Below are 23,545 nucleotides of genomic sequence, written 5' to 3' on the forward strand. Positions count from 1 at the left end.
TCTACTAGCTGATAACCTCCCATACTCCCCTCTCTAGTCCAAATACGGTCTGGTTCCACAAACCAAGATGATGACAACCAGTCCAAATATGGTGTGGTTCCACCATAGACTGTCTATAAGAAATGGGCGTAGTCAACGTGATGTCACCCGTTGGTTTGTGGACTGCCGTTTTGAAGCTTTGAGTTTGGCCGATGGGGCGCCGCCATGATGACTTTTTACAACCAGGAAGTCCCCGGAAGTGACCATATTTGGACGCAACGGTGGAGCTAACGGCCGTGTGCGGCGCTAGCTAGTTTGCTTAGCTAGGTGCATCTGTAATTCACATCAACGGTCATTTTAACTGGGCTGAGAAGTTTGTCTAGTGAACAACAGTCTTTAAACTAAATGTACTCACCAGAGGAAGTGAACATCCAACTCCTAATAAGCTTTTTCAACGGCGATGGCCAAATTCATCAAAATCATAGATAATCTCACTTTATGGTCTATTTTAAAATAAATGGGACCATAATTAACTAAATGAACATAATTTTGTATTGAAGAAGACTTGAAACTAGCGACTGAGACCATAAACTCATCCTGAAAGTGTTTACTGATGTAATAAATCAGCTGAGAAGTAGCCTCATTTTACCATTATTTCTAATGGACCCGGACTTCTTTTTGCAACCAGAGTCGCCCCCTGCTGGCTGTTCAATAGAACGCAGGTTTTAGTCCACAAACCAATAGGAGATTTCTTATGCAGTCTATGACAGGGCCATAGAAAAGCAGGATCTCAGAAAGTACAACAAAGATCTCCTGCTCCACACATCTTCATCCACTGCAGGTACGTTAAAGACTGTCCAAACATTGTCACTATTCATTTGTTGCAAATACGATGGCGTTTCCATGCAAATCTTGACCTCATTAAGTGAAGTTGCCTGTGTCGCCTGCAATCCCACAATGCCCTGCAAGGCGAAGTGCTTGGTTCCCATAGAAAATGAACATGTTCAGTGTGTCTTTACTGGAAAGCTTTAAGGTTTATTAGCCAGTCATCAGAGATAAACATGTCACAGGGCTACTAAAGCTACCTCAACCTGTAAATGCAGATAAAAAGTAAGAGGTTCTAAACCTGTCAAGCAGTTACTAAAGGAATTGTGTTGAAAACAGTAATACATGTGAAATATGTTTAATGTGGTTTCTGTACTTTGATAAAGAGACTATTTAGTTGAGTTACTGCGCACAAGAGTGAGTAAAGTAACAAAATCTGGATTTGAACTTTACTTGAGAATTTCAAGTTGCACTTTCACTGCGCTACATTTCAAAGCCATTTCTTTGTACTTCAATACATTCTGCGCGAGACCATCGTTACTGACGTTAAAAACCACTTCACCCAGCTGATGCGACACACTGTGTAATAAAGTCACTCTCACGCTGTGAGTGGCAGCCAGTTTATGATAGAGTTGTATGCAACCGGTAGAGTTTTGCAACATAAACATCTAAAAGTATAGGTAGAGGAAACATCCACTTTTCCTCTTGCAACTTAGTTTTCCTTATTGTGAGCCGCTGTAACTTACACTGCTGCATTCAAACCTGTCGTGCCTTTAAGTTGGCAAATGCATCTCACTTCAATACAAAGCAGCAAATGTTTGTTTTTTGTTTTTGATGAAAACACTGTGCACTTCCACGTCTTCCATCTCAAAATACTAATAATATAATAATATTTACGGACAGCCCGTATTTATGTAAAAGCCAGTCTGCATTTGACCTTTAACTACATTTCCTTCTGTTCCCTCCAAAACAACCTCTGTTCTTTGAAGACAAATAAAGTCCAGTGTGATCTAGAAAAATTGTGAGTGAGCAATTTGCAACCCTCACCACTAGATGTCACTAAAACTTACACACTTAACCTTAAACTGTTAAACACAAAATATAAATTATCGCCACATGAGGCAATGTCTTTTAACTAACTTAATTTCTAGACATTATTACAAGTTCTGGACTTATTTTTGGAATTTATGGAGTTTAGACCTCATTTAACTGAAATAATATCTCAAGTCTTTCAGTAAATTTTGACTGTAGTTAAGACCAGAGGAAAATATATCACAGACTGGGATCTGTTTAGCCAGGATGCTGTTTTGAAACCATCTAAAAAATGTATTTGTCCAATAGTCCCATTTGGTGGCAGCTGTTTTATAAATTAAAACAACACAATTAGCTGTGTGTGGTATAGTGGTGTATAGGGGAGTTTTTCATCTGCTGGTTGAATATAATATAGTCTCACGCATTCATTTCCTGAGCCCGGCCATTTTTTACTGGAAACACCACAAACGGGTAAAGTTCAAATTGAACCATTAAAAGTTATTGAAAGTGGTAATAACTAATTTTATATATTAAAATGCCCAGCGTGGAGGAATAAATTAAGCCTTTGGTCTAAATGAATTACACCTTATTTATTTACAGTATTTAATTTGCCCATAACACAATTGGAGGGTTAAACTAAACCAAATGCTGTCAGACACTTTTGGAAACTTTGAATAGAAAGATCCATTAGATTGTGTGTGAGGAACATTTTCTCTAGGAGCTCCCAACAATGAACAGTATTATTTAACAGTATTATAGCTGAAGCTCTTTGAGATCCAGGTAGATTGGACCAAACAGGAGATATTACACAGACCAGCTTGTTTCAATGCTTGAGATTTTAATTTTGTGTAAAACAAGAAAAAACAGTTCACTCTGCAGAATAAAGTTGTGCTAAAAGCAACTGCTTTTCATTATACATTCAGTCTGCTCGTATTAAAGAGACAGAGACAATCCAGCTGCTGTTTATGTCACTTTCGCTTCATTCTTTAAGTAGCGTTACAGCGATAGAGAAGTAATAAAGATGTAAAATGAGATATAGAGCCTTCAGGTTAAATATGAGACTGGTGGCTGAAGAGAGAGTTTCCTCGCAGACACACAAACACAAATTGATCAGTGTTTGTGTTTTTGACACGTTCTTCAAGTGTTTATCAGCCGTTTCTGACACAGACAGATGGCAGCTGCCAATCACACCAAAGGTCATCCCAGCATTGCCGATCTGTAGGAACCGAAAACACAGCAGTCAGACAGCAAACCTGAAGCTGTTGAACATCATTATGTAGACAGATCATTCATTTTGGGATTTATGGTACGTTTGAACATCATTACTCACAGTTACAGACAGAAACTCCTGACTGTTGTCGTCACAACACCACAGTTTTTATAGCTGCATTAATAGGTTACGATTCAATCTCAAATCCTATAGTGTACATTTTCTTTGACATTTATTCTGTACCATTTACACTAATCACACACACTGCTCTCAAGAAAAGTAACGTGTTAAAATTGTACCTGAATGATTAACAATTGCACAGTTCTGATGACCTTTAAAGTTATTAGGCTCTCCAGGACACCAGTGAGAAAAGCCGAAAGACGTTCCGTCACTCCAGAACCAATAATACTCCTTAAATACAATGGAGAATGAAAGAGTCAAGACAATAATTATACCTGTTGCACATCATATAATGATGAATAATTTACCTGTTGTCCATCAGATCCCCCAATCCATGTTAATCCTTGATAATGAGTGGCGCTCAATATCAATGTCTGAATCTGATGGTACTCCTGGATGTTGTGTACAGATGCAAGGTGTCCACCCATGGACATACAGTTTCTCTACAGCGGAGAAAGAAGCCAACACTTCAAACGATGCCACTGCTAGACAGTAGTGCACAGAATAAACGTTGTGTAGAAGCTTTACTGAATAAAGATAATCTTGATTACCTCAGCCACAGCCCAACTCATGGATCGTGGAACGTAGAGAAAACAGCGACCATTGAAAGCAGTCCAACCCCCGGGGCAAGATGTGGACCTCTTGACAACATGACTTTCTCCTGAAGTCAAACAGATAAGTAGCAGTAGATGTAGTTTTTCTGTTTGTTTACTGGAGAACAAAGTGTATTTTAATATAATTTTGATAAAGTACCCACTGACCTGGAGTGAACGAGTCGGTCCAGTTTCCAGCCTCTGCGTCTCGAAGAGCTGCACAGTTTGACATTTAATTTAGTTAGTGATTTAAGTTGTCTGCTGTTTACATTGTGTATTTATGAACGCATTCAATTTCTTTCTCTGTACATGCAGTAATACTCATGTCTCATATGTCATTACAAGAGAGCACCATTACAAATCTAAAGAAATATTGACTCACCTGGGACACTAGTTCCCTCTGTCCCAGGTCCATCCTCTGCGTCTGGAAGAGCTGTAAGGACATTTTGACCCACTAGTGAGTTCATGTCTTCATCTACCCTTGTTGCTGCGTATAGACACATGAACATAAGCTGTCTCTCGTTCACACTCACTCACATATGGAGTAATACTCACCAGCAGCTCTGGTCAGAGCCATCATGGCACAAAGAAGTGCAGACAGAGTCAGCGTCTTCATGGTGGAGATGATGCAGATGTTGAAGATGATGATTACCTTTAATAAAGACAGACAGGGACATGTTAGTAATACTTCTCTAGGGAAGAGACCACCTGTAGTGGCAGTCAGGTCAATATATAATGACAGTTTGTGAGCAAACCTGCTGCAGAACGATCTTCTCTTCTTCCTTCTCAGCGTCTGTAGCTTCAGTCGTCCTGAACCAGAGAAACACCAGCTCTTATATACAGTTGATGACACATCTTACCAGGAACTGAGGAAAAACTTACCTATCTTGCCACCTCACAAAACGAGGAACTAATGACACGCACACTGACAAAACACACAACCAGAATAGACATTTACATGCACCTTGGTGAACATGGTGCCTTTAAATGTGTATTTTGGTGCATGTCCAGCGTAAAGTTTTGTTTGCATAATGTTTGTAACCACCAGAGCAGTGAAATATGATCACTACAGAAACATGCATGATCATTTTTAAGCAGAACTCAAACTATCAAATGACGTATTTGTTTTGCCTGCAATTGATTAAAAACCTGCAATAAATGTCATTATTAAGAACAAATTCCAGTTGGGTCATAAATATAGTATCTTCACTGATGACAGTAAAAAATACAACATATTTTAGTGAAAGACAGAACCCCACACAGCCGCCACCCACAGTGTCTTCTAACTGTAAAGGAAGAAGTCTCTGTTTGTCCTTTGACAACCTGCTCTGAACGGGCACTGCACTGGTTTATTCAGTGTTTAATAGTTCAGAAGTTAGTTCTGTAGAGGCAAATAGACACCCTTCAACCTCCCAACATAAAAGTGACAAACTGAGCTAACAGGAGTTCAGTGTTGAGTTCTGCTTTACTTGTGTCAGACTTAGTCACACATTCCCAGTTAATTAGTGGGATAACCTTTAAGGCACTGGGTGAGGGAGCTTCACTGAGAGGAAGCCTCTGTTTTGCAGGAAGGCCCTGATCACATTCACACCTGGAAGCTGCCCATTACAACCGCAGCCTGGTCTGCTGGCCACTAAGCAGCTCAAAGCTCTGACTGACACCTGTGTCTTTACCTTTTCTGCTGGAATGACTTATTGTCACAAGACACACCGTTTGTGTAGCCACCATCCCGTATTATCTCCGGAGCTGGCATGGATATGTTGTACTGATCAAACACGCAAACATCTGATGGATATGTGATAGTGTGTATATTTGCACTGTGTCATCAGATTCATGTCTTTAATAATCTGCTTTGTTGTAACACTGCAGAAGGGACGAAGCTGTCAAACACAGTTAAATGCAATGGATTTTAATCCACAGTCATCCACAATCAGTAAATTACCTTATTATGCAGCGCTACCATTCCCACATCCCCAAAAAGTATATTAGGATTCGTCCAGTAGCAGGAACTACTTTGATTGTGTTTGTATTGGGCTGCTGTCAGATTAGCCTTGTTCAACATGTGAGACTGAATGAGGTGTTGGATAAAATGCCAGTGAAAGAAAACAGTAATTTAACTTAAATTTACTTAACTTCAAAAAAAAAACTAGCTATGAACTCTATCATCCTCTTTCTATCATCTAAAGTACTGCAGTACAAGTAGAAGTGATCATCTTTAATATCATTTTCACCGTTAAGAGGCACTGTTTGTATGTGCCGCAATGGATGTGACTCTGCTGTTGATTACCAGCGTTGGGCAGTAACGCGTTACTGTTATAATATTACTTCTTCCAGTAACTAGTAGTGTAACAGGTTGCTATTTTCAAAACAGTAATATTATTACAGTTACTAATCCAAGCAATGCTGCGTTACTGCATCACCAGAACGCCACTTGTTTTGTTGTCCTTGTCAGGGGCAGTTCAGGTCGAGAAGCCAGACCTTCTGTTGTTCAAATCAATTGTTACCCAAAAAGCTAAAGGAAGAATGGAGAAGAATGGCTTTAAAGGTTCAGTGTGTAATATTTCTGAGGATATATTGACAGAAATTCAATATAATATCCATAACTATGTTTTTAGTGGTGTATAAAGACATTTCATAATGAAACGTTATGTTTCTATTACCTTAGAATGAGCCATTTATATCTACATAACCTCGGGTCCCTCCTTCCATGGATGTCGCCATGTTTCAACGTCATGTTTCTACAGTAGCCGAAAATGGATAAACAGCTCTACTGTTGCCAATCTTTCATCTGGAACCAGTCTGCCCATTCTCCTCTGACCTCTGACATCAACAAGGCGTTTTTGTCCACACAACTGCCGCTCACTGGATATTTTGTCTTTCTTGGACCATTCTCTGTAAACCCTAGAGGTGGTTGTGCCTGAAAATCCCAGCAGATCAGCAGTTTCTGAAATACTCAGACCAGCTCGTCTGGCACCAACAACCATGCCACGTTCAAAGTCACTTTAATCCCCTTTCTTCCCCATTCTGATGCTTGGTTTGAACTTCAGTTGTCTTGACAACGTCTACCTAAATGCATTGAGCTGCTGCCATGTGACTGGCGAGCCTGTCCTCCACAGAAAAATGACCATATAGGTAGTTTCGGCCACACAAAATTACAACTCATGTGTAACTTTATTGTGGCAGCGATCTCTAACAATACACTCATACAATGCAAACACATGACAAAGCCCTTCACCCAAGAGACTGGTGAAGTAGGGTTCACCTTCTTTGTGTCGCTGATCTCACGTGATTTCTAAAACGTAGGTCCTGTCAGCCACAACTGTAGGACGCTGATTTGATGATATGTTGTTGTTTAGGTTGGAGGACTTGTTGGATTGGCTGATTAGCTTTTAACACCTGTACCAAATAAAGTGGCCGGTGAGTGTTTTTTCATCTGTTTAATCATTTTTGGCTCAGCTGTAAAAGAAACCCTGGTCTCAGTCTGATTCTCTGTATAGATGAAGGTCAAAGAAAAGATTGATAGAGAGAAGCAAATTTCACTTAAAAAGTGGGCGAGACGCCAATGAACTGTTATTCTGTGTAACGAGGACTTCTCAAGAACTAGAGGTAATTATTGTTTGTAAATATATATCAGATTCATGTTTGCTGTCAGATGAGCCTTGTTCAACATGTGAGACTGAAACAAGCGGTGTTGGGTGACACCATTGCTGGATAAAATCCAGTGAAAATAAACAATGAGTCATTTTTCCTAACTGAAAACAACAAACTATGATATCATCCTCTTTTATTCCTTTAAAGTACTGCCAGTATCAGTAGCATCTTCTGCTCCCTCAAGAAGGATGAGTAACACTGTCTGTCATCTTTAATATCATCTCCACCATTAATTTACTGACTGTGTCGTTGTGTGTTTGTGCCATGATGACTCGGATTAGCCATTGGGAGTACCGGAAAACCGTTGGGCCACTGGACAATTGGGCCGATAAACCACATAGTATTAAACTGCAGTTGAAAAATAGTTGGTATGTGCCTTCATTGACTAGCCCATGGTGTGAGGTTTCTGGGCCAGAAAAAAAGTTGTTAGCAGCTTTTCACATTGCTTTTATAAAAACTGTACTTTTACTCTAAGTATTTTGTGGTGAAGCAATATTAACTTTGCTACATTTGCCATTTATACCCATTTGTTATCTACTCTGCATTTTGCTCCTTTAACGTAAATGAACAGTCATCGAAGTTGCAGGAGAGCTTTACCGGTGCACTTGTGCCAGATGTGAATGAGCTGGACAGATGCAAACATTTAGAAAATCAGGCAAAATACCATTTCAGTTTAAGGTTTGGTTGTTCTATTAATGTAACTCTTGTTGGATAGCAGCCTGCATCACCCTTTCAAAAAGCTGCTACTTTTATATTCAATTAATGGCATATTAAAAGCATAGGCTTTGAATATGCCGTTTGAATATTCACACATTTAGTCTCTGCAGAACAAATGCAGGCCATACACTGAAACATCTAAGTCAGATGATGATATATTAACAGAATCCTCTCGTTGCACAGAGCATGGCTTTCTGATGGCAATATTATATATTTCTATTTGTTTTTTTTAAATATGGATAAAACTGTCCTGTTGAGCAGGTCTCCCTTTATTATGTAGGCTTACACTTCTTCATTCTGCAAAAGGCTGCTCCCATGTTACTGCCAACATAACTCTGAGTTGTAAAAATTATGTTCATAGAAGCTTTAGGAGTAATCATTTTCTATTGGGTCCCTGTGCGATTGGAGATGGCAGATCATATGCAACGCCTTTCATATCAAAGCAAGTGGTTTGGTTGGCTAAATGTCCATGATAAAAGTCACAGGCAACCAGGAATTGACGTTACCACTTGATCAATCCACCAAACACAGGTGGATTTCAGCACAGTTTTTCCCACTAGACACTTTGCTGGGTTATAAAATTGTAGCCTTGTCAAAAGGCATGTGAAATAACAAACAAACTGCAGTGTGATACGAAACTCCTATGAATACACACAGTGTTTGCTCATTGGTCCATTTGTGAAGTCTATTGCCTTGAGCACTAGTGACCAATGACACTGTAAACAAGAAGAGGCTGTGGAGATTACACTAGCGGACTGGGAAATTTCCCAGTGCTCCTGAGGGCAACCTTACCAGTAGCAGCAATATAATATCAAGCAGGAGAATCCATGCATCGGACACGTCTCCGTCTCACTTTCTTGCTGCAGTGGGGTGTATGTGTATGAGTTTTAGACTCTTGTTGAGTGGGTAAAAGCTCTGTAGATTTTTGTTATGCAGAGGTTTAATCAGGGTACCAGCTTTGAGAGAGTGGAAAGGGTGAGCTGGTGCATATGGTGTAATTAGCTCAGCTAGGTAGGATGGTACAAGTCCATGCAAGGCCTTATAAGTTAAAAGGAGGACCTTAAAGTCAGCTCTAGCTGGCACTGGTAACCAGTGAAAAGAGGCCAGAATACGTGCTATACATACTCACCTCGTGCATATACATAATCAGGTTGCTCATATACACATACTCAACATTCCACATTTCTACATTCTTAACCTCATGCATATATAACTTGCCCATATGTACATGCTTAAACTTGCGCATATACACATACTCAACCCTGTGCATGTATACACACTTAACCTCACACATATACATACTTAACCTCACACATATACATACTTAACCTCACACATATACACACTTAACCTCACACATATACACACTTAACCTCACACATATACATACTTAACCTCACACATATACACACTTAACCTCACACATATACATACTTAACCTCACACTTAACCTCACACATATATACTTACACAACAAGTAATATTTTATAATTTATTTTATTTTTAAGTAATGTAAAATCAGACGTTGAACACCCCATATAAACAAAATGGCACGATCCTCGTTTCACTCTGAAGCTTCACTGTGAGACTGACAGTCGAATGAGGCTCCGCCCATCGAAGCATCGAGTCTTCAACTATTCGAGGTCAGCTACTTACACTTCTTCACACTGTGAACTTTTGCACATTCTTTAGTCAATATTTTCAACATCCCTGTATTGTAATGTAAGTACTAAGTGTTTAAAGTGAAGTATTATGAGAAGTTTAGAGCAGAACAGTATGTCACGATGATCACAATAATAACTCAAGCCCATAAAATGCACAAGAAGAAAAACAATTTTTTTTTGCCATCTAGCCTACAACTTGGTGTCTGCATCTGACTGCAATACAAAGCAGCAAATGTTTTGTTGGTGTTGTTTTTTTAAAACACATTGCACTTCAATGTCTTCCATCTCATAATGTTTCAGGATAACTCAAACTAATTTTTAAGACCAGACTACAGCTGACCTTAAACTACATTTCCTATTGTTCCACCAAAACAATCTCCATTCTCTATCAAGTCTGACTCATTATTTAACCCTCTCAGGGTTTCAATATTAATGACATCTCATTATATTTGATGAATATAAACATACATTTTTGCGTAACAGTTTTTTTTTCTCGGTATCACTGTGATCTGAATGGATTTCTTCTCCTGTGTTTGTCTCTAGCTGAGTGTTTTGTGGATAGGCTGATAAAGTTAAAAACAGCACCACCTAGTGGTTAGATGGATGTACTGCAAGCTGCTGTACTGCTGGTTTAAAAAAGCTTCATGTTTTCTAATTTTTGCTTTTAATAAGAAAAACTCATTATAATAAAGAACTATGTGTTACCTTAAAAATGTTGAGTAATCTAAACCAGTGGTGGTGATCGTTGAAGTATTTACTGCAACTACAGATTAAACAGTTCCTTAAATATTTCCATTTACACAATGAATACTACTATTGTGTTCATTCATTGTTTCCTATTCAAGGTGTTCCCAACAAAAATTGGCTGCTCTGTTTAACTATTTAATCCAACATAAAGCATGAATTATCACCACATGACGTGGGACATCTTTTACCCAATTTCTAGTCATTTAATAATGACGTTCTGCACTAATTTTTGGAATTCATGGTTTTAAAAGCTCAGTTATCTGAAATACTTTCACTCATTTTTCAATAAAAAAGTATAATTTATGTATTATTTTGACTGTAGACCAGATAAAAACATATCACAGACCAGGATACTGTTTTGAAATCATTTAAAAAGATGTATTAGTCCCAGAGTCCCATTTGGTGGATGCTGTAAGCCACATTGGTTTTATTGAGAAGAACTTATTTTGAAATGAACATTTATTTCAAAACATATAGATAGATGGGGGTGTATGGGGACGTTTCCCATCTGTACAATATAATATAGTCTCACATATAGTCAGTTTTGAACAGGAATGCCAGAGATGAGTAAAGTTTGAATAAAACCATTAAAAATCAATAAAAGTGGTCAAAATTTTATATAATCAAATGCCCATCTGGAATACATGAAGACTTCGATCAATTAGATGAAAGATACCATATTTATTTATTTTATTTGTCCAGAACATATCAGGAGGTTTGAACTGAACCAAATGCTGTCAGACACTTTCAGAAACTTTTAATATCAAGATTCATTACAGGTTTGGATCACATCCCTCTTGTACCATCTCTCATTAGGTTTTATTGGATGGACATTTTCACTAGGTGCCCCAACAATTATAATGAACAGTATTATTTAACAGTATTATAGCTGAAGCTCTTTGAGATCTATTTCATATACCTGTCTATTTATTGTACCCGAACAAACAGGAGATATAACACAGACCAGCTTGTTTCAATGCTTCTTGAGACTTTTAATTTTGCGTAAGAGAAGAAAGAACAGTTCACTCTGCAGAATAAAGTTGTGCTAAAAGCTTACTTTTCATTACACATTCAGTCTGCTCGTATTTAAGAGACAGAGACAATCCAGCTGCTGTTTATGTCACTTGTCGCTTCGTTCCTTAAGTAGCGTTACAGCAATAGAGAAGAAATAAAGAAATCATTGTATGAGTTATAAAGCCTTCAGGTCAAATATGAGACTGGTGGCGTAAAGAGCGACGAGTTTGCTTGCATACACACAAATGGAAATTGATCAGTGTTTGTGCTTTTGACACGTTATCCATGCTTTTATCAGACGTTTCTGGCACAGACATACGGGAGGTGAACATCACACCACGTGTCATCCCAGCACTTCTGATCTGTAAGAACCAAAAACACAGCAGTCATTCATCCTGGGATATATACTTTTTTACTAGCTATATACATTTACTCAAGTAAAATTTTGAGGTACATATATTTTACTTGAGTCTGTTCTTTTCATGCCACATTGTAATTCTGTTCCACTACATCTCAGAGGGAAAATATGTATTTAATACATTTATCTGAAAGCTTTATTTAATAGTTACTTTATAAATCAGGATTTTTACATACAAAATACATGAACAGTTTATAAAATATGATGTTTTCTTATAAAGTAAACTTTTAAGAATTTTTGCAAACCAAACGATCAATTGATTAATTGAGAAAATAATCAGAATAAAAATGTTCATTATTTGCAGTCCGAAAAATGCTGAAAAATGAGTCCACTTCAACAACAAAAGCAGTAAAATTTCTGCTTTTAAAAAAATCCGTGAGTAATAATAATCTAATGATAGATTTAAATAATAGTTATTTTATTGAAGTAAAGGATCTGAATACTTTGTGAAGAACTGGTAAATGTTGTAGTATAATACCAAGTATTGGTAATATTCATTCATTCATATTTATCCGGTACCAATCATACGCTGAGCTCTGAAGAAAATAATGTTATAATTTACCTGAATAATTCATTTGCAGACAGTTCTGATGACCTCTACCGTTACTAGGCTCTCCAGGACACCAGTTGGTGAAGTCATAAAGAGTACCGTCACTCCAGAACCAACATTGGTTCTTTAATACAGAAGAGAATATTTTATGTATAAGAATCAAGACAGTCATTCCTTAAATAAATTATTGTTGCACACTATATAAAGACAATTAAAATACCTGTTGTGCATCAGACCCTCCGATCCATGCTTCTCTTTGATAATGAGTGGCGCTCAAGATCATCGTCTGAATCTGATGGTACTCCTCGATGTTGTGTACAGATGCAAGGTGTCCACCCATGGACATACAGTTTTTCTACAGCGGAGAAAGAAGCAAAGATTGTAAATGATGCAAATAAGAGTAGAAAGTTGTGAACAGAATAAATGTAGTGTAGAAGCTTCACTGAGTAAAGATAATCCAGATCACCTCAGCCGCAGCCCAACTCAGGGATCGTGGAACGTAGAGGAAACAGCGACTGTTGAAAGCAGTCCAACCCTCGGGACAAGACGTGGAATTTATGACAACATGACTCTCTCCTGAAGTCAAACAGACAAGAGTGGATAGTGAGTCTACAGTAGTAGATGCAATATTTCTGTTTACAAGAGAAAATCATGACAAAGTGTATTTTAGTACCCACTGACCTGTTGGAGTGAACGAGTTGGTCCAGTTTCCAGCCTCTGCGTCTGGAAGAGCTGCACAGTTTGACATAGCAGTTACTGATTTAAATTGTCTGCTGTTTTCATTTATTTATAAATACATTCAGTTTCTTTCTCTGCACTTTCAATACTCTTGTCTCATATATGTGATTACAATAGAGCACCATTACAAATCTAATGAAATATTCACTCACTATAGACACATGAACATAAGCTGTCTCTCGTTCACACTCACTCACATATGGAGTAATACTCACCAGCAGCTCTGGTCAGAGCCATCATGGCACAAAGAAGTGCAGACAGAGTCAGCGTCTTCATGGTGGAGATGATGCAGATGTTGAAGATGATGATTACCTTTAATAAAGACAGACAGGGACATGTTAGTAACACTTCTCTAGGGAAGAGACCACCTGTAGCGGCAGTCAGGTCAATATATAATGACAGTTTGTGAGCAAACCTGCTGCAGAACGATCTTCTCTTCTTCCTTCTCAGCGTCTGTAGCTTCAGTCGTCCTGAACCAGAGAAACACCAGCTCTTATATACAGTTGATGACACATCTTATCAGGAACTGATCAGATGCCACCTCTCAAAACCCGCAAAAACTGACACACACAAACAATCACACACACGCACGCACGCACACACACACACACACACACACACACACACACACACACACACACACACACACAATCACACCACCAGAGCTGTGAAATGTGATAACTAAAGAAACTCAAGCTGCGGAACACAAAATATCAGACAAGATCTGTGACATGCCTGCAACTTAAAAATAAAATTACCTGCAATGAATTTATTCAACATGGTTAGCCTCCTGCCAGCAGATACAATAGTTTGATGTGTTTGGTTCTAATGAAATCAGCTCTATAAAATGTGTGACATGTCTGAACAAGTGATGAATATGATGCATTAAGAATGCAATGAGTATGATAAAGAACTGATCAACTATTGAGGATGGTAAATTACCAACACTTTTTAATAACAAACATGTGCCATAGATTCTCTATGGGGTTCAAGTCAGGGTTCGTATCGTGGTATCAAGCACAGTAATACCACAGTCAACAGACCAGTTCCTAGTCGCTTTGTCCCTGTGGACAGGTACCAAGTCTTGCTGAATAAAGAAAATCAGCTTCTCCATAATGCTTATCAGCAGATGGAAGAATGAAGTGCTCTAAAATCTCCTGGTAGACGCTGCATTGATTTTGGACTGGAGAAAACACAGTGGATCAACACCAGCAGATGAAATGGCACCCCAAATCATCACTGACTGTGGAAACTTCACACTGGACTTCAAGTAACTTTTTTTTTCTTCTCTTCTCTTCCTCTCCACTTGTCCTCCAGACTCTGGGACCTTAATTTCCAAATGAAATGCACAATTTACTTTCATGTGAAAAAAGCACTTTGGAGCAATGAACAACTGTCAATGAGTCTGTCTTCTGGAAAACTCAAGTCAGAAGTCTTCCCTATGATTGTACAATGCGTCTACAATTAATGATAGCTTTTAAACTACTGTAAGTCAACACACTACCAGACTCTCAAACCAGTGTAACGTTATAACTAAATAAAACTGTAAGGTTACATGATCAACAATAAACCTGTAACCTCTTTCCAGCCAACGGTAATAATTAACGTGATGGCAGCCAGCGGGACGTAAATAATTACGTTAATCGGCAACCACAAGTTTGGCAAGTAAACAAAAGCTCACTCATCTTTTCATAATGAACGACAGTCGGAGTTAACCTCTCATAGGTCGTAGCTAAAGCAAGAAGCAAGCTAACGTTAGATGGCCAATGCTGAGCTGGTGGTGTTACTCACCACAGGTTACTAACCTATTTGCGTTCAGCGCTTCTTTGTTTGGGTCTTGTTGTATGAAGTTTTAAAGCCAAAGTTTATGATAAATGGCACCGCAGCTGCTGGTGTTTGTTGTCCTCTTTCATGTGCGGCTGTGCGCAGCAGATATTAAGTGTTACGTAGGCAGGTTATAGGTAACGGAGGGAGGGAATAACGGCAAGCTCATCAGACATTTCCTAAAAAATAAACATTGTTCACGAGTCCTGCACCTCGAGTCCGAGTCGAGTCTGAAGTCTATTGAGGACGAGTCTCAAGTCACTTCTTGTGCGACTTAAGTTGCGCTCGAGTCCGAGTCTCTAACTCGAGTCCCCATCTATGACACACCCCAAGCAACATAATATCCCAAGTTGTGACACTTGGTGAGAGTTAAGTTTCATCTGCAGTTCCTCTAATAAATGACACCGTAAAAATCTTAAATGTAGAATACAACTGTCGTCACAGGACTATACTTTTGGAGTGACGTGCAGACTTCATCATGGGCATTATTAGTATAGCCTGAAATACAGCAGATCAGTGCTGACAGTCTAATAATTTGACATCAGCAGCTGTTTGCACTGTTTTGTCACGATTATAGCTGCTGAATTGGTGTGATGTGCGGTTTGGCATAAATCATCCACTAACCCCCTACCTGGACTACTTATTTTCTCAGATTAAACTGACCTCTACCGGTCCTTGTACCTTTCCGGGTAGTTTCTTTATTTTGTTGTATTTATGTATGAGTGTTTTTTCTACAATGATTTACTTTCACGATTAGAGACGCTGCTGTAAGTCATTTTAAACGTTTCCATGCATGGGATAAAACAAAAAAATTGTAGTTATAAACTGGAAAGGACAGATAGAGGAACCTCTCCAGAGGAAACAGAATTAAACTTTTAGCTTCTGTAATTGAATGCCTTTATTGTCATTGTATCACACATACAGAAAACGGAATTTGTAATTGCTCATAAATGAAACCGTTTCCATTCAGTCTGCTCAAACACACACTCAATTGCTCACACAGTAAAGTAATTATGGTCATTAATTGGGTCCCCCTATAGACCCATCACCCTGACCTCTATTGTAATGAAGTCAGTTGAGCGACTTGTGTTGTCCATCTGAGATTCATCACAGACCAACTCCTCGACATCCTGCAGTTCTGGGCTGAACAGCTCCTTCACCAAGAAAGCTCAGCGGAGGACGTGGCAGAAAAAACAAAAAAACAAGTTGTTTTTTGTTTTTCCTAAGAGTTCTTCAGCATCAAATTAATTCAGTAATAGTTGTCAGTACATCTAGTGGTACACAGAAAACATGAATTGCAATTAGTTGATTTGGCAAGAGGATGTGCGCCAGCCTCTTCCAGAGGCAGAAGATCAGGAAAGCTCCTGGCCCAGACGGTGTGTCACCATCCTGCATGAAAATCTGCGCAGACCAGCTGGCCCCCATATTCACACAGATCTTCAACAGATCACTGGAGCTGTGTGAAGTTCCTTTCTGCTTCAAATGATCCACAATCAAAAAAACTCTCCATCTCTAGATTAAGTCTAGAGTCTAGCACGTCCGCCTCCTCAGAGTCGGATTGCTGCAGCGTCTCCGGATCCAAACCGCGAGCGGGAGAAGCCGAGAACGGGCTCCCGAACGAGGAAAGGAAGCGTCGCAGCCAGCGGATGAAGGTCGGGAAAAAGCCTCAGCCGTCCCGAAATCCTCCGACAGATCACGCTGTGAACCCCATGAGTGAAGCCGCCGGGCCGCCTCAGCGGCCGCAGGGCCCGCACCACGGGGAAAACACATCTGGCCATCCTCGGAAAAGAGAGCCATGCTGTACCTCAGTACCCGCACGGAAAGGGCTTCGCAACAGGCGCAGGCAGCCCCCTCCAGAGCTGCCCGGGCGTGCTCCATCCCCAAACATGAGACACACATCTCATGAGAATCTCCATCCGTGATGTACCGAGGGCAAGAAAAAACACACCTTCTGTACATCTGGTTGCCGGATATGCTGGTAGACTTCTTCTTCAGGTAAGACACACTGCTTGTAGGACTGGAGCTTTCTTAAAACAACATACAGAGCCTGCTGAATAGAAAAAAGCTAATGATGAGTGTGTACAGGTGTGCTTTATACTCCTCCGGTTATTCTGTCACACCTTACCGTTCTAGCAACAAGCCAATAGGATTGGAGTGATTTCATTCACGTTCAGACCTGCTTCGCCTAGAGGCGTTCCCATAGTGTCGTAACCGACGCAGTTCGAGTTCCCTCGAAGGGGAACTAAAGAAGTCTCTTGATGAGGGACGAAACATCTTGTAGTTTTCTTCTACCAAGTCCAGTTTTCCTTGACCCCAACCGTTGGATAAATGAAATAAATCAATACGTGATACAGACTCTTATCCCGCATCCTGGAAACTAAGCATTATATAATATACACCATCCATCTATCCTTCCATCATCAACCACTTATCCTGCGTACAGGGTCGCGGGGGGGCTGGAGCCAATCCCAGCTGGCATCAGGCAAAAGGCGGGGGTACACCCAGTCCATCGCAGATAATGTCCACCTTTTGGGTTATTTTTTCTGTACATGGCACATATTCTTTATACTTAACATTGTGAACATATGCACATTCTTTAGTCAATATTTTCCACATTTCTGTGCCAACTGTTACAGCTGTCTGTTCTCTATCAAGTCTAGTTCCTTACTTAATGGAGCTCTCACTACGTTTGCTGCATTTTATACTAAACTATTTTTTGGTATCTCTGTGATCTAAATGGATTTCTTCTCCTCTGTTTGTCTCTAGCTGGATGTTTTGTGCTTGAGCTGATAAAGTTAACAACAGCACCACGTTGTGGACAGTTGGATACTGCAAGCTGCCCCACAGGTACATTCACATGTTCAATCCTGAATAAGCTTTCATTGGAAAGCCGCCTTTAGCGCCACTAGGTGGTGACATGGGTACACTGCAGTAGGCTGTGGCCTTTGTGTTCAAAATATACTGCTGAATAGTCTGTATGTACAGCGGCATCGCACAAAATTCTGGGCCCTATACCTACAGTCTCAGTGGGTCCTTTTCATCTCTTGGTCCCTGTATCTCATGCATCTTTTGGAAAATGTTTTAAAATAATTGAGCGAACAAGTGTACACATTAAACTGTAATGGTGATTAGGGTCGTCACTAATGAACCGTTCATACCACATTTATACAAGTAATAATAATCTGTGGTATGTACTTAAGTCTGCACATTTTGAAATCTCAAATCTCAAAACAATTTCAATCCTCTTTCTCAACACACTGTGTCCCACAATGACTTCACTTTGGGTAAATGAAGGCTATGAATATCGTTCTTAAAATAACATTATTATAAAAATAAAAAAAACTTTTCGTTCCAGGCTTTTCGAGGGCACTCTCTCCATTGGGGCCATGGGTAATCAGTCCCACTTTACCTCAACTATGACAACTTCTTGTATATATTGTGTCTATAGAAAATAGTGTGAGTTTAAAATGGCTTCATGTTTTCTACATTTAAACACATTTATTAAGAAAGAAAGAAAGAAAGTCTACTTTAAATTGTTAAATCAAACTTCCCCAGTCATTATTATAAGTTCTGCACTTATTTCTGGAATTTATGGTGTTTAGACCTCAGTTATCTGAAATCATACCTCTAGGTTTTCGGTAAAAGTACAATTTACGTATTATTCTGACTGTAGTTAAGACCAGAGGAAAAAGTATCACACACTGTGATCTGTTTAGACACGACACTGTTTTGAAATCATCTAAAAACATTATTGGTACCATAGTCCCATTTGGTGGCTGTATGTGACATTTGTTTTTTGTCAAAGCTGACTGATCTGATTTTACTCAAAAACTTATTTCTAAAAAAACATTTATTCTAAAAACATAAATTTACTTGGAACTCCAGAAATGGGGTTAATAAAACCATTATAAATCAATGAAAGTGGTCACCACTTCATATGACCAATTCCATTTCATATATTCAAATGCCTAGTGTTACATACCAATTAGATGAAATACAATATTTAATTTGCCAAAAACACAATGAGGGTTAAACTAAAGCAAATGTCTACAAAAGTGTAAGATATTTTTGTCAGATACTGTAGATGGTGCTTTGTGTCCTGTGTCAGCTGGGATTGGCTCCAGGTGTCAGCCACTTTTAGAAACTTTGAATAGGAAGATGCATTAAAGGTTTGGATCACATTGCTCTTGTACAATCTCTGATTAGGTTTTATATGATGGACAATTTTCGCTAGGTGCGCCCAACAATTATTTTGTTCAGTATTATTTAACTGTATGATGGCTGAAGCTTTTTGAGGTCCAGGATCCTTGTACCCGTACAAACAGGAGATATAACACAGACCAGCTTTTTTCAATGCTTGAGACTTTTAATTTTGCTTAAGACAAGAAAGAACAGTTCACTCTGCAGAATAAAGTTGTGCTAAAAGCTTTCTTTTCATTACACATTCAGTCTGCTCGTATTAAAGAGACAGAGACGATCCAGCTGCTGTTTATGTCTCGTGTCGCTTCGTTCCTTAAGTAGCGTTACAGCGATAGAGAAGAAAATATGATAAAGAAGATATGAAATGAGATATAGAGCCTTCAGGTCAAATATGAGACTGTAGGCTGAAGAGAGAGTTTCCTCGCAGACAGACAAACACAAATTGATCAGTGTTTGTGTTTTTGACACGTTCTTCACGTGTTTATCAGCCGTTTCTGACACAGACAGATGGGAGCTGCCAATCACACCAAACGTCATCCCAGCATTTCTGATCTGTAAGAACCAAAAACACAGACAGCAAAGTCAGACAGCAAACCTGAAGCTGTTGAACATCATTATGTAGACAGATCATTCATCCTGGGATTTATGGTCCGTTTGAACATCATTACTCACAGTTACAGACAGAAACTCCTGACTGTTGTCATCACAACACAACAGTTTTTATAGCTGCATTAATAGGTTACGATTCAATCTCAAATCCTATAGTGTACTGTGGTGATTTTCTTTGACATTTATTCTGTACCATTTACACTAATCACACACACTGCTCTCAAGAAAAGTAACGTGTTAAAATTGTACCTGAATGATTAACAACTGCACAGTTCTGATGACCTAAATAGTTATTAGGCTCTCCAGGACACCACTGAGAAAAGTCGAAAGACGTTCCGTCACTCCAGAACCAATAATACTCCTTAAATACAATGGAGAATGAAAGAGTCAAGACAATAATTATTTAATTAAATACCTGTTGCACATCATATAATGATGAATAATTTACCTGTTGTCCATCAGATCCCCCAATCCATGTTAATCCTTGATAATGAGTGGCGCTCGATATCAATGTCTGAATCTGATGGTACTCCTGGATGTTGTGTACAGATGCAAGGTGTCCACCCATGGACATACAGTTTCTCTACAGCGGAGAAAGAAGCCAAGGCTGTAAACAATGCCACTGCTAGACAGTACTGCACAGAATAAACGTTGTATAGAAGCTTCACTGAATAAAGATAATCCTGATTACCTCAGCCACAGCCCAACTCGTGGATCGTGGAACGTAGAGGAAACAACGATCGTTAAAAGCAGTCCAACCACTGGGACAAGATACGGACCTCTTGTCAGTATGACTCTCTCCTGCAGTCAAACAAACAAGAGTGGATAAAGAGTCTACAGTAGTAGATGGAGAATTTCTGTTTATTTACAGGAGAACATCATGACAAAGTGTATTTTAGTGTAACTCTGATAAAGTATCCACTGACCTGGAGTGAATGAGTCGGTCCAGTTTCCAGCCTCTGTGTCTCGAAGAGTTGCACAGGTTGACATAGCAGTTACTGATTTAAGTTGTCTGCTGTTTACATTGTCTATTTGTGATGACTTGTGATTACTCATACTCTTGTCTCATATGTGATTACAAGAGAGCAATTACGAATCTAAAGAAATATGCACTCACCTTGGACAGCAGTTCCCTCTGTCCCAGGTTCATCCTCTGCGTCTGGAAGAGCTGGAAGGACATTTTGACCCACTGAGTGAGTTCATGTCTTCATCTACCCTTGTTGCTGTGTATAGACACATGAACATAAGCTGTCTCTCGTTCACACTCACATATGGAGTAATACTCACCAGCAGCTCTGGTCAGAGCCATCATGGCACAAAGAAGTGCAGACAGAGTCAGCGTCTTCATGGTGGAGATGATGCAGATGTTGAAGATGATGATTACCTTTAATAAAGACAGACAGGGACATGTTATGTTATGTTAATACTTCTCTAGGGAAGAGACCACCTGTAGTGGCAGTCAGGTCAATATATAATGACAGTTTGTGAGCAAACCTGCTGCAGAACGATCTTCTCTTCTTCCTTCTCAGCGTCTGTAGCTTCAGTCGTCCTGTCTGGAGCTGCTGAACCAGAGAAACACCAGCTCTTATATACAGTTTATTACGGATCTTACCAGGAACTGAGGGCGCAATTAATTATCTTGTCACCTCACAAAAGCAGGAACTAAAGACACGCACACTGACAAAACACACAACCAAAATACACATTTTAAGGCACCATGTCCAGCTGAAAGTTTTGTTTGCATAATTTTTGTGTGCTTTTTTATTCAAGCATGTACATAAAGTTGCCATGGTGCTACAGCAAACCTTCGAAATGTTGAACTCATTCTGCATGAATGATTATGATTACTGATAAGTTAGTAGCCTTCTATAGCATTAACAAATCAGAGACTGCCCACCCTATAGACCGTTTTTCTTTGATTTAATGAATGAGCATATCATATAAAACATATACTGTAAGTAGAGTTACAGTAGTTACATAGGCTACAGAGTAGGGAAGTCCTAATTGATTCAAACAAATGTTTTACTCCGTTTTCCAGCAATAATGGGATCATTTTCTCGTGATCTCGAGATAACAAAATAGTAGTTTAACACGGGTCGGCAGGAACGTGTCTGAATGGTAATTTCATTGAGGTTTTTAGTGCCACCAGTTAGCTCAGTTGGTAAATCACAGGACTTATGTAATGTTGAAAGTCCACTGACTCCAGTTATGGCACATTACGGCTGCGCCACTGCTTTGATCCGTCCACAGCCCGTCAGTGTCAGAGTCCACTGGAAGCATCTCGGAAGCATTTCAGCAACGGAGCGTGCATTTCCCACAAGGAGCATTTCAGAATCAGAACGTTTTGCCTGCCTGATTTTGCTGACATGTTTACATTTTGTTGATTGGGTAATCAGTGTTTGCTTGCGGCTGGAGTCAGTGGACTTTAGGGATTAGGGTTTCGTGTTTGATCCTAACTGAACACAAACTTTTTTTTCTTTTTTATCTTTTTCATAATGCTCTAAGTTCTTGTGAAGAGACTGTTTCACATGCTCACAATAAAGCACATGCTGGACTGTGTGCAATTAGTCAACATCCATCAACCTATGGACTTTTCATTTCCCCATCATTCCCAGGCACAAGAAATTCCTGCGCTTCTCATTCAGTGGAATCCATTTAACGTTACACATTTCCTGAAGGCTGTCAAATGTGTGATTTGATTCCCCTGAATCTCTTCAAAACAACTTTGCTTAAGAGGATAATAAAAAACACAAAAAGGAAGAAAAAAAGGTAATTGAGAGTCAAATACACAATCCTTGGATTGAAAGATTGAAAGGATCTACCAACTGAGCTAACTGGCCACACTGTAAAGTAACGAATAGGCCAACCCCAGTATTCAGCTATGGTTTGTTATCTCAAGGCCACAACAAAATGATCACATTATCACGGAAAAACGGAGTAAAGAAATATTTAAATGGATGGCCGCTTAGGGCTTCCCTAATATAGGACACTATTATCTGAAATTATAATGAATACATTAATCTTAGCCCTAATAAAACCTTACCAAGACAGAAAACAGTTTTACTGTGAATTAGTTGAATGGTTGAATTCCAACTAATAAGATGCTGAAATTTTACAAATGAGCTATAAACAATATGAAAGCAGACATTGGCTCAATGAAGTATTATACCAACAATAAACTTTTAACTTAATGTACTATTATCCAAATATTTTATTAATTCAGTCCTATTTATCAGATCGATTTCAGTTTGTACATGTTAACGATGAGTCCTCCATGCACGCCAAAGTTAGACATGGAGTTCCTCAAAGATCTGTCCTCGGACCAATCCTGTTCACTTTATATATGCTTCCTTTAAGCAATATTATCAGGAAATATTCCATAAACTTTCATTGTTATGCAGATGATGCATATGTATTGTTATGCAGTTATATCGATCAAGCCAGATGAAACTAATCAGTTAGCTAAACTTCAATGTTGATGTTAAAACCTGGACGACCTGTAATTTTCTAATGTTAAACTCAGATAAAACTGAAGTTATTGTTCTGGGGCCCAAGCACCTCTGATGCATTATCTAAAGAAATAGTTTCCCTTGA

The 23,545-nt window shown here is 39.1% G+C and overlaps 3 protein-coding genes and 2 long non-coding RNA genes across 6 annotated transcripts; all 5 read right to left on the reverse strand.

Annotated features, from left to right (window-relative positions):
* Positions 1-2,847: 2,847 nt before the first annotated feature.
* Positions 2,848-13,233, reverse strand: LOC119911967 (ladderlectin-like). The gene is made up of 5 exons (XM_038730939.1): positions 13,221-13,233; positions 13,047-13,189; positions 3,535-3,669; positions 3,346-3,457; positions 2,848-3,052 (listed from the first exon to the last, which is right to left on the reverse strand). The coding sequence occupies exons 1-5, from the start codon at positions 13,231-13,233 to the stop codon at positions 2,985-2,987; spliced, it is 471 nt and encodes a 156-aa protein (XP_038586867.1). The 3' UTR covers positions 2,848-2,984.
* LOC119912310 lies at positions 4,206-4,672 on the reverse strand. Its single transcript, XR_005446116.1, has 3 exons — positions 4,575-4,672; positions 4,375-4,471; positions 4,206-4,252 (listed from the first exon to the last, which is right to left on the reverse strand). It is a non-coding gene; the product is annotated as an uncharacterized LOC119912310 (long non-coding RNA).
* LOC119912304 (ladderlectin-like) lies at positions 11,877-12,936 on the reverse strand. The gene is made up of 3 exons (XM_038731450.1): positions 12,801-12,936; positions 12,593-12,704; positions 11,877-11,974 (listed from the first exon to the last, which is right to left on the reverse strand). Exons 1-3 carry the CDS (start codon positions 12,924-12,926, stop codon positions 11,907-11,909), a joined length of 306 nt encoding a protein of 101 aa, XP_038587378.1. The 5' UTR covers positions 12,927-12,936; the 3' UTR covers positions 11,877-11,906.
* Positions 13,234-13,261: 28 nt separating the features above from the next.
* On the reverse strand, positions 13,262-13,831 carry LOC119912312. The gene is made up of 3 exons (XR_005446118.1): positions 13,734-13,831; positions 13,534-13,630; positions 13,262-13,312 (listed from the first exon to the last, which is right to left on the reverse strand). It is a non-coding gene; the product is annotated as an uncharacterized LOC119912312 (long non-coding RNA).
* Positions 13,832-19,487: 5,656 nt separating this feature from the next.
* On the reverse strand, positions 19,488-21,570 carry LOC119912299 (type-2 ice-structuring protein-like). Of its 2 annotated transcripts, none has more exons than XM_038731443.1 (8): positions 21,446-21,570; positions 21,239-21,335; positions 21,069-21,119; positions 20,878-20,910; positions 20,643-20,752; positions 20,400-20,534; positions 20,201-20,312; positions 19,488-19,894 (listed from the first exon to the last, which is right to left on the reverse strand). In XM_038731443.1, the coding sequence occupies exons 2-8, from the start codon at positions 21,297-21,299 to the stop codon at positions 19,827-19,829; spliced, it is 570 nt and encodes a 189-aa protein (XP_038587371.1). In that variant the 5' UTR covers positions 21,300-21,335; positions 21,446-21,570; the 3' UTR covers positions 19,488-19,826. The 2 variants fall into 2 exon arrangements, with proteins under 2 accessions (XP_038587371.1, XP_038587370.1); XM_038731442.1 differs by having other exon boundaries at positions 20,878-20,916.
* Positions 21,571-23,545: the final 1,975 nt, after the last annotated feature.

Source organism: Micropterus salmoides, unplaced genomic scaffold (genome assembly GCF_014851395.1).
Source record: "Micropterus salmoides isolate LMB-PRFRI ecotype aquatic unplaced genomic scaffold, ASM1485139v1 Ms_hic_scaffold_2, whole genome shotgun sequence".
In the NCBI taxonomy this organism is placed as follows: domain Eukaryota; kingdom Metazoa; phylum Chordata; class Actinopteri; order Centrarchiformes; family Centrarchidae; genus Micropterus; species Micropterus salmoides.

What these genes read in the sequence shown, in the direction of transcription:
- LOC119911967 (XM_038730939.1), bottom strand. An exon ending in TGAGTTGGGCTGCGGCTGAG is followed by an intron (nt 3,670 to 13,046) that starts GTGATCTGGATT and finishes TCTCCGCTGTAG; the next exon opens with AGAAACTGTATGTCCATGGG. An exon ending in TGCAATTGTTAATCATTCAG is followed by an intron (nt 3,053 to 3,345) that starts GTACAATTTTAA and finishes CGGTTCCTACAG; the next exon opens with ATCGGCAATGCTGGGATGAC.
- LOC119912299 (XM_038731442.1), bottom strand. Translation starts at nt 21,299, where the DNA reads ATGAAGACGCTGACTCTGTCTGCACTTCTTTGTGCCATGATGGCTCTG. An exon ending in GACCGACTCATTCACTCCAG is followed by an intron (nt 20,753 to 20,877) that starts GTCAGTGGATAC and finishes GTTTGACTGCAG; the next exon opens with GAGAGAGTCATACTGACAAG. An exon ending in TGCAGTTGTTAATCATTCAG is followed by an intron (nt 19,895 to 20,200) that starts GTACAATTTTAA and finishes TGGTTCTTACAG; the next exon opens with ATCAGAAATGCTGGGATGAC.
- LOC119912304 (XM_038731450.1), bottom strand. Translation starts at nt 12,926, where the DNA reads ATGTCCATGGGTGGACACCTTGCATCTGTACACAACATCGAGGAGTAC. An exon ending in GAGGGTCTGATGCACAACAG is followed by an intron (nt 12,705 to 12,800) that starts GTATTTTAATTG and finishes TCTGTATTAAAG; the next exon opens with AACCAATGTTGGTTCTGGAG. An exon ending in TCTGCAAATGAATTATTCAG is followed by an intron (nt 11,975 to 12,592) that starts GTAAATTATAAC and finishes TGGTTCTTACAG; the next exon opens with ATCAGAAGTGCTGGGATGAC.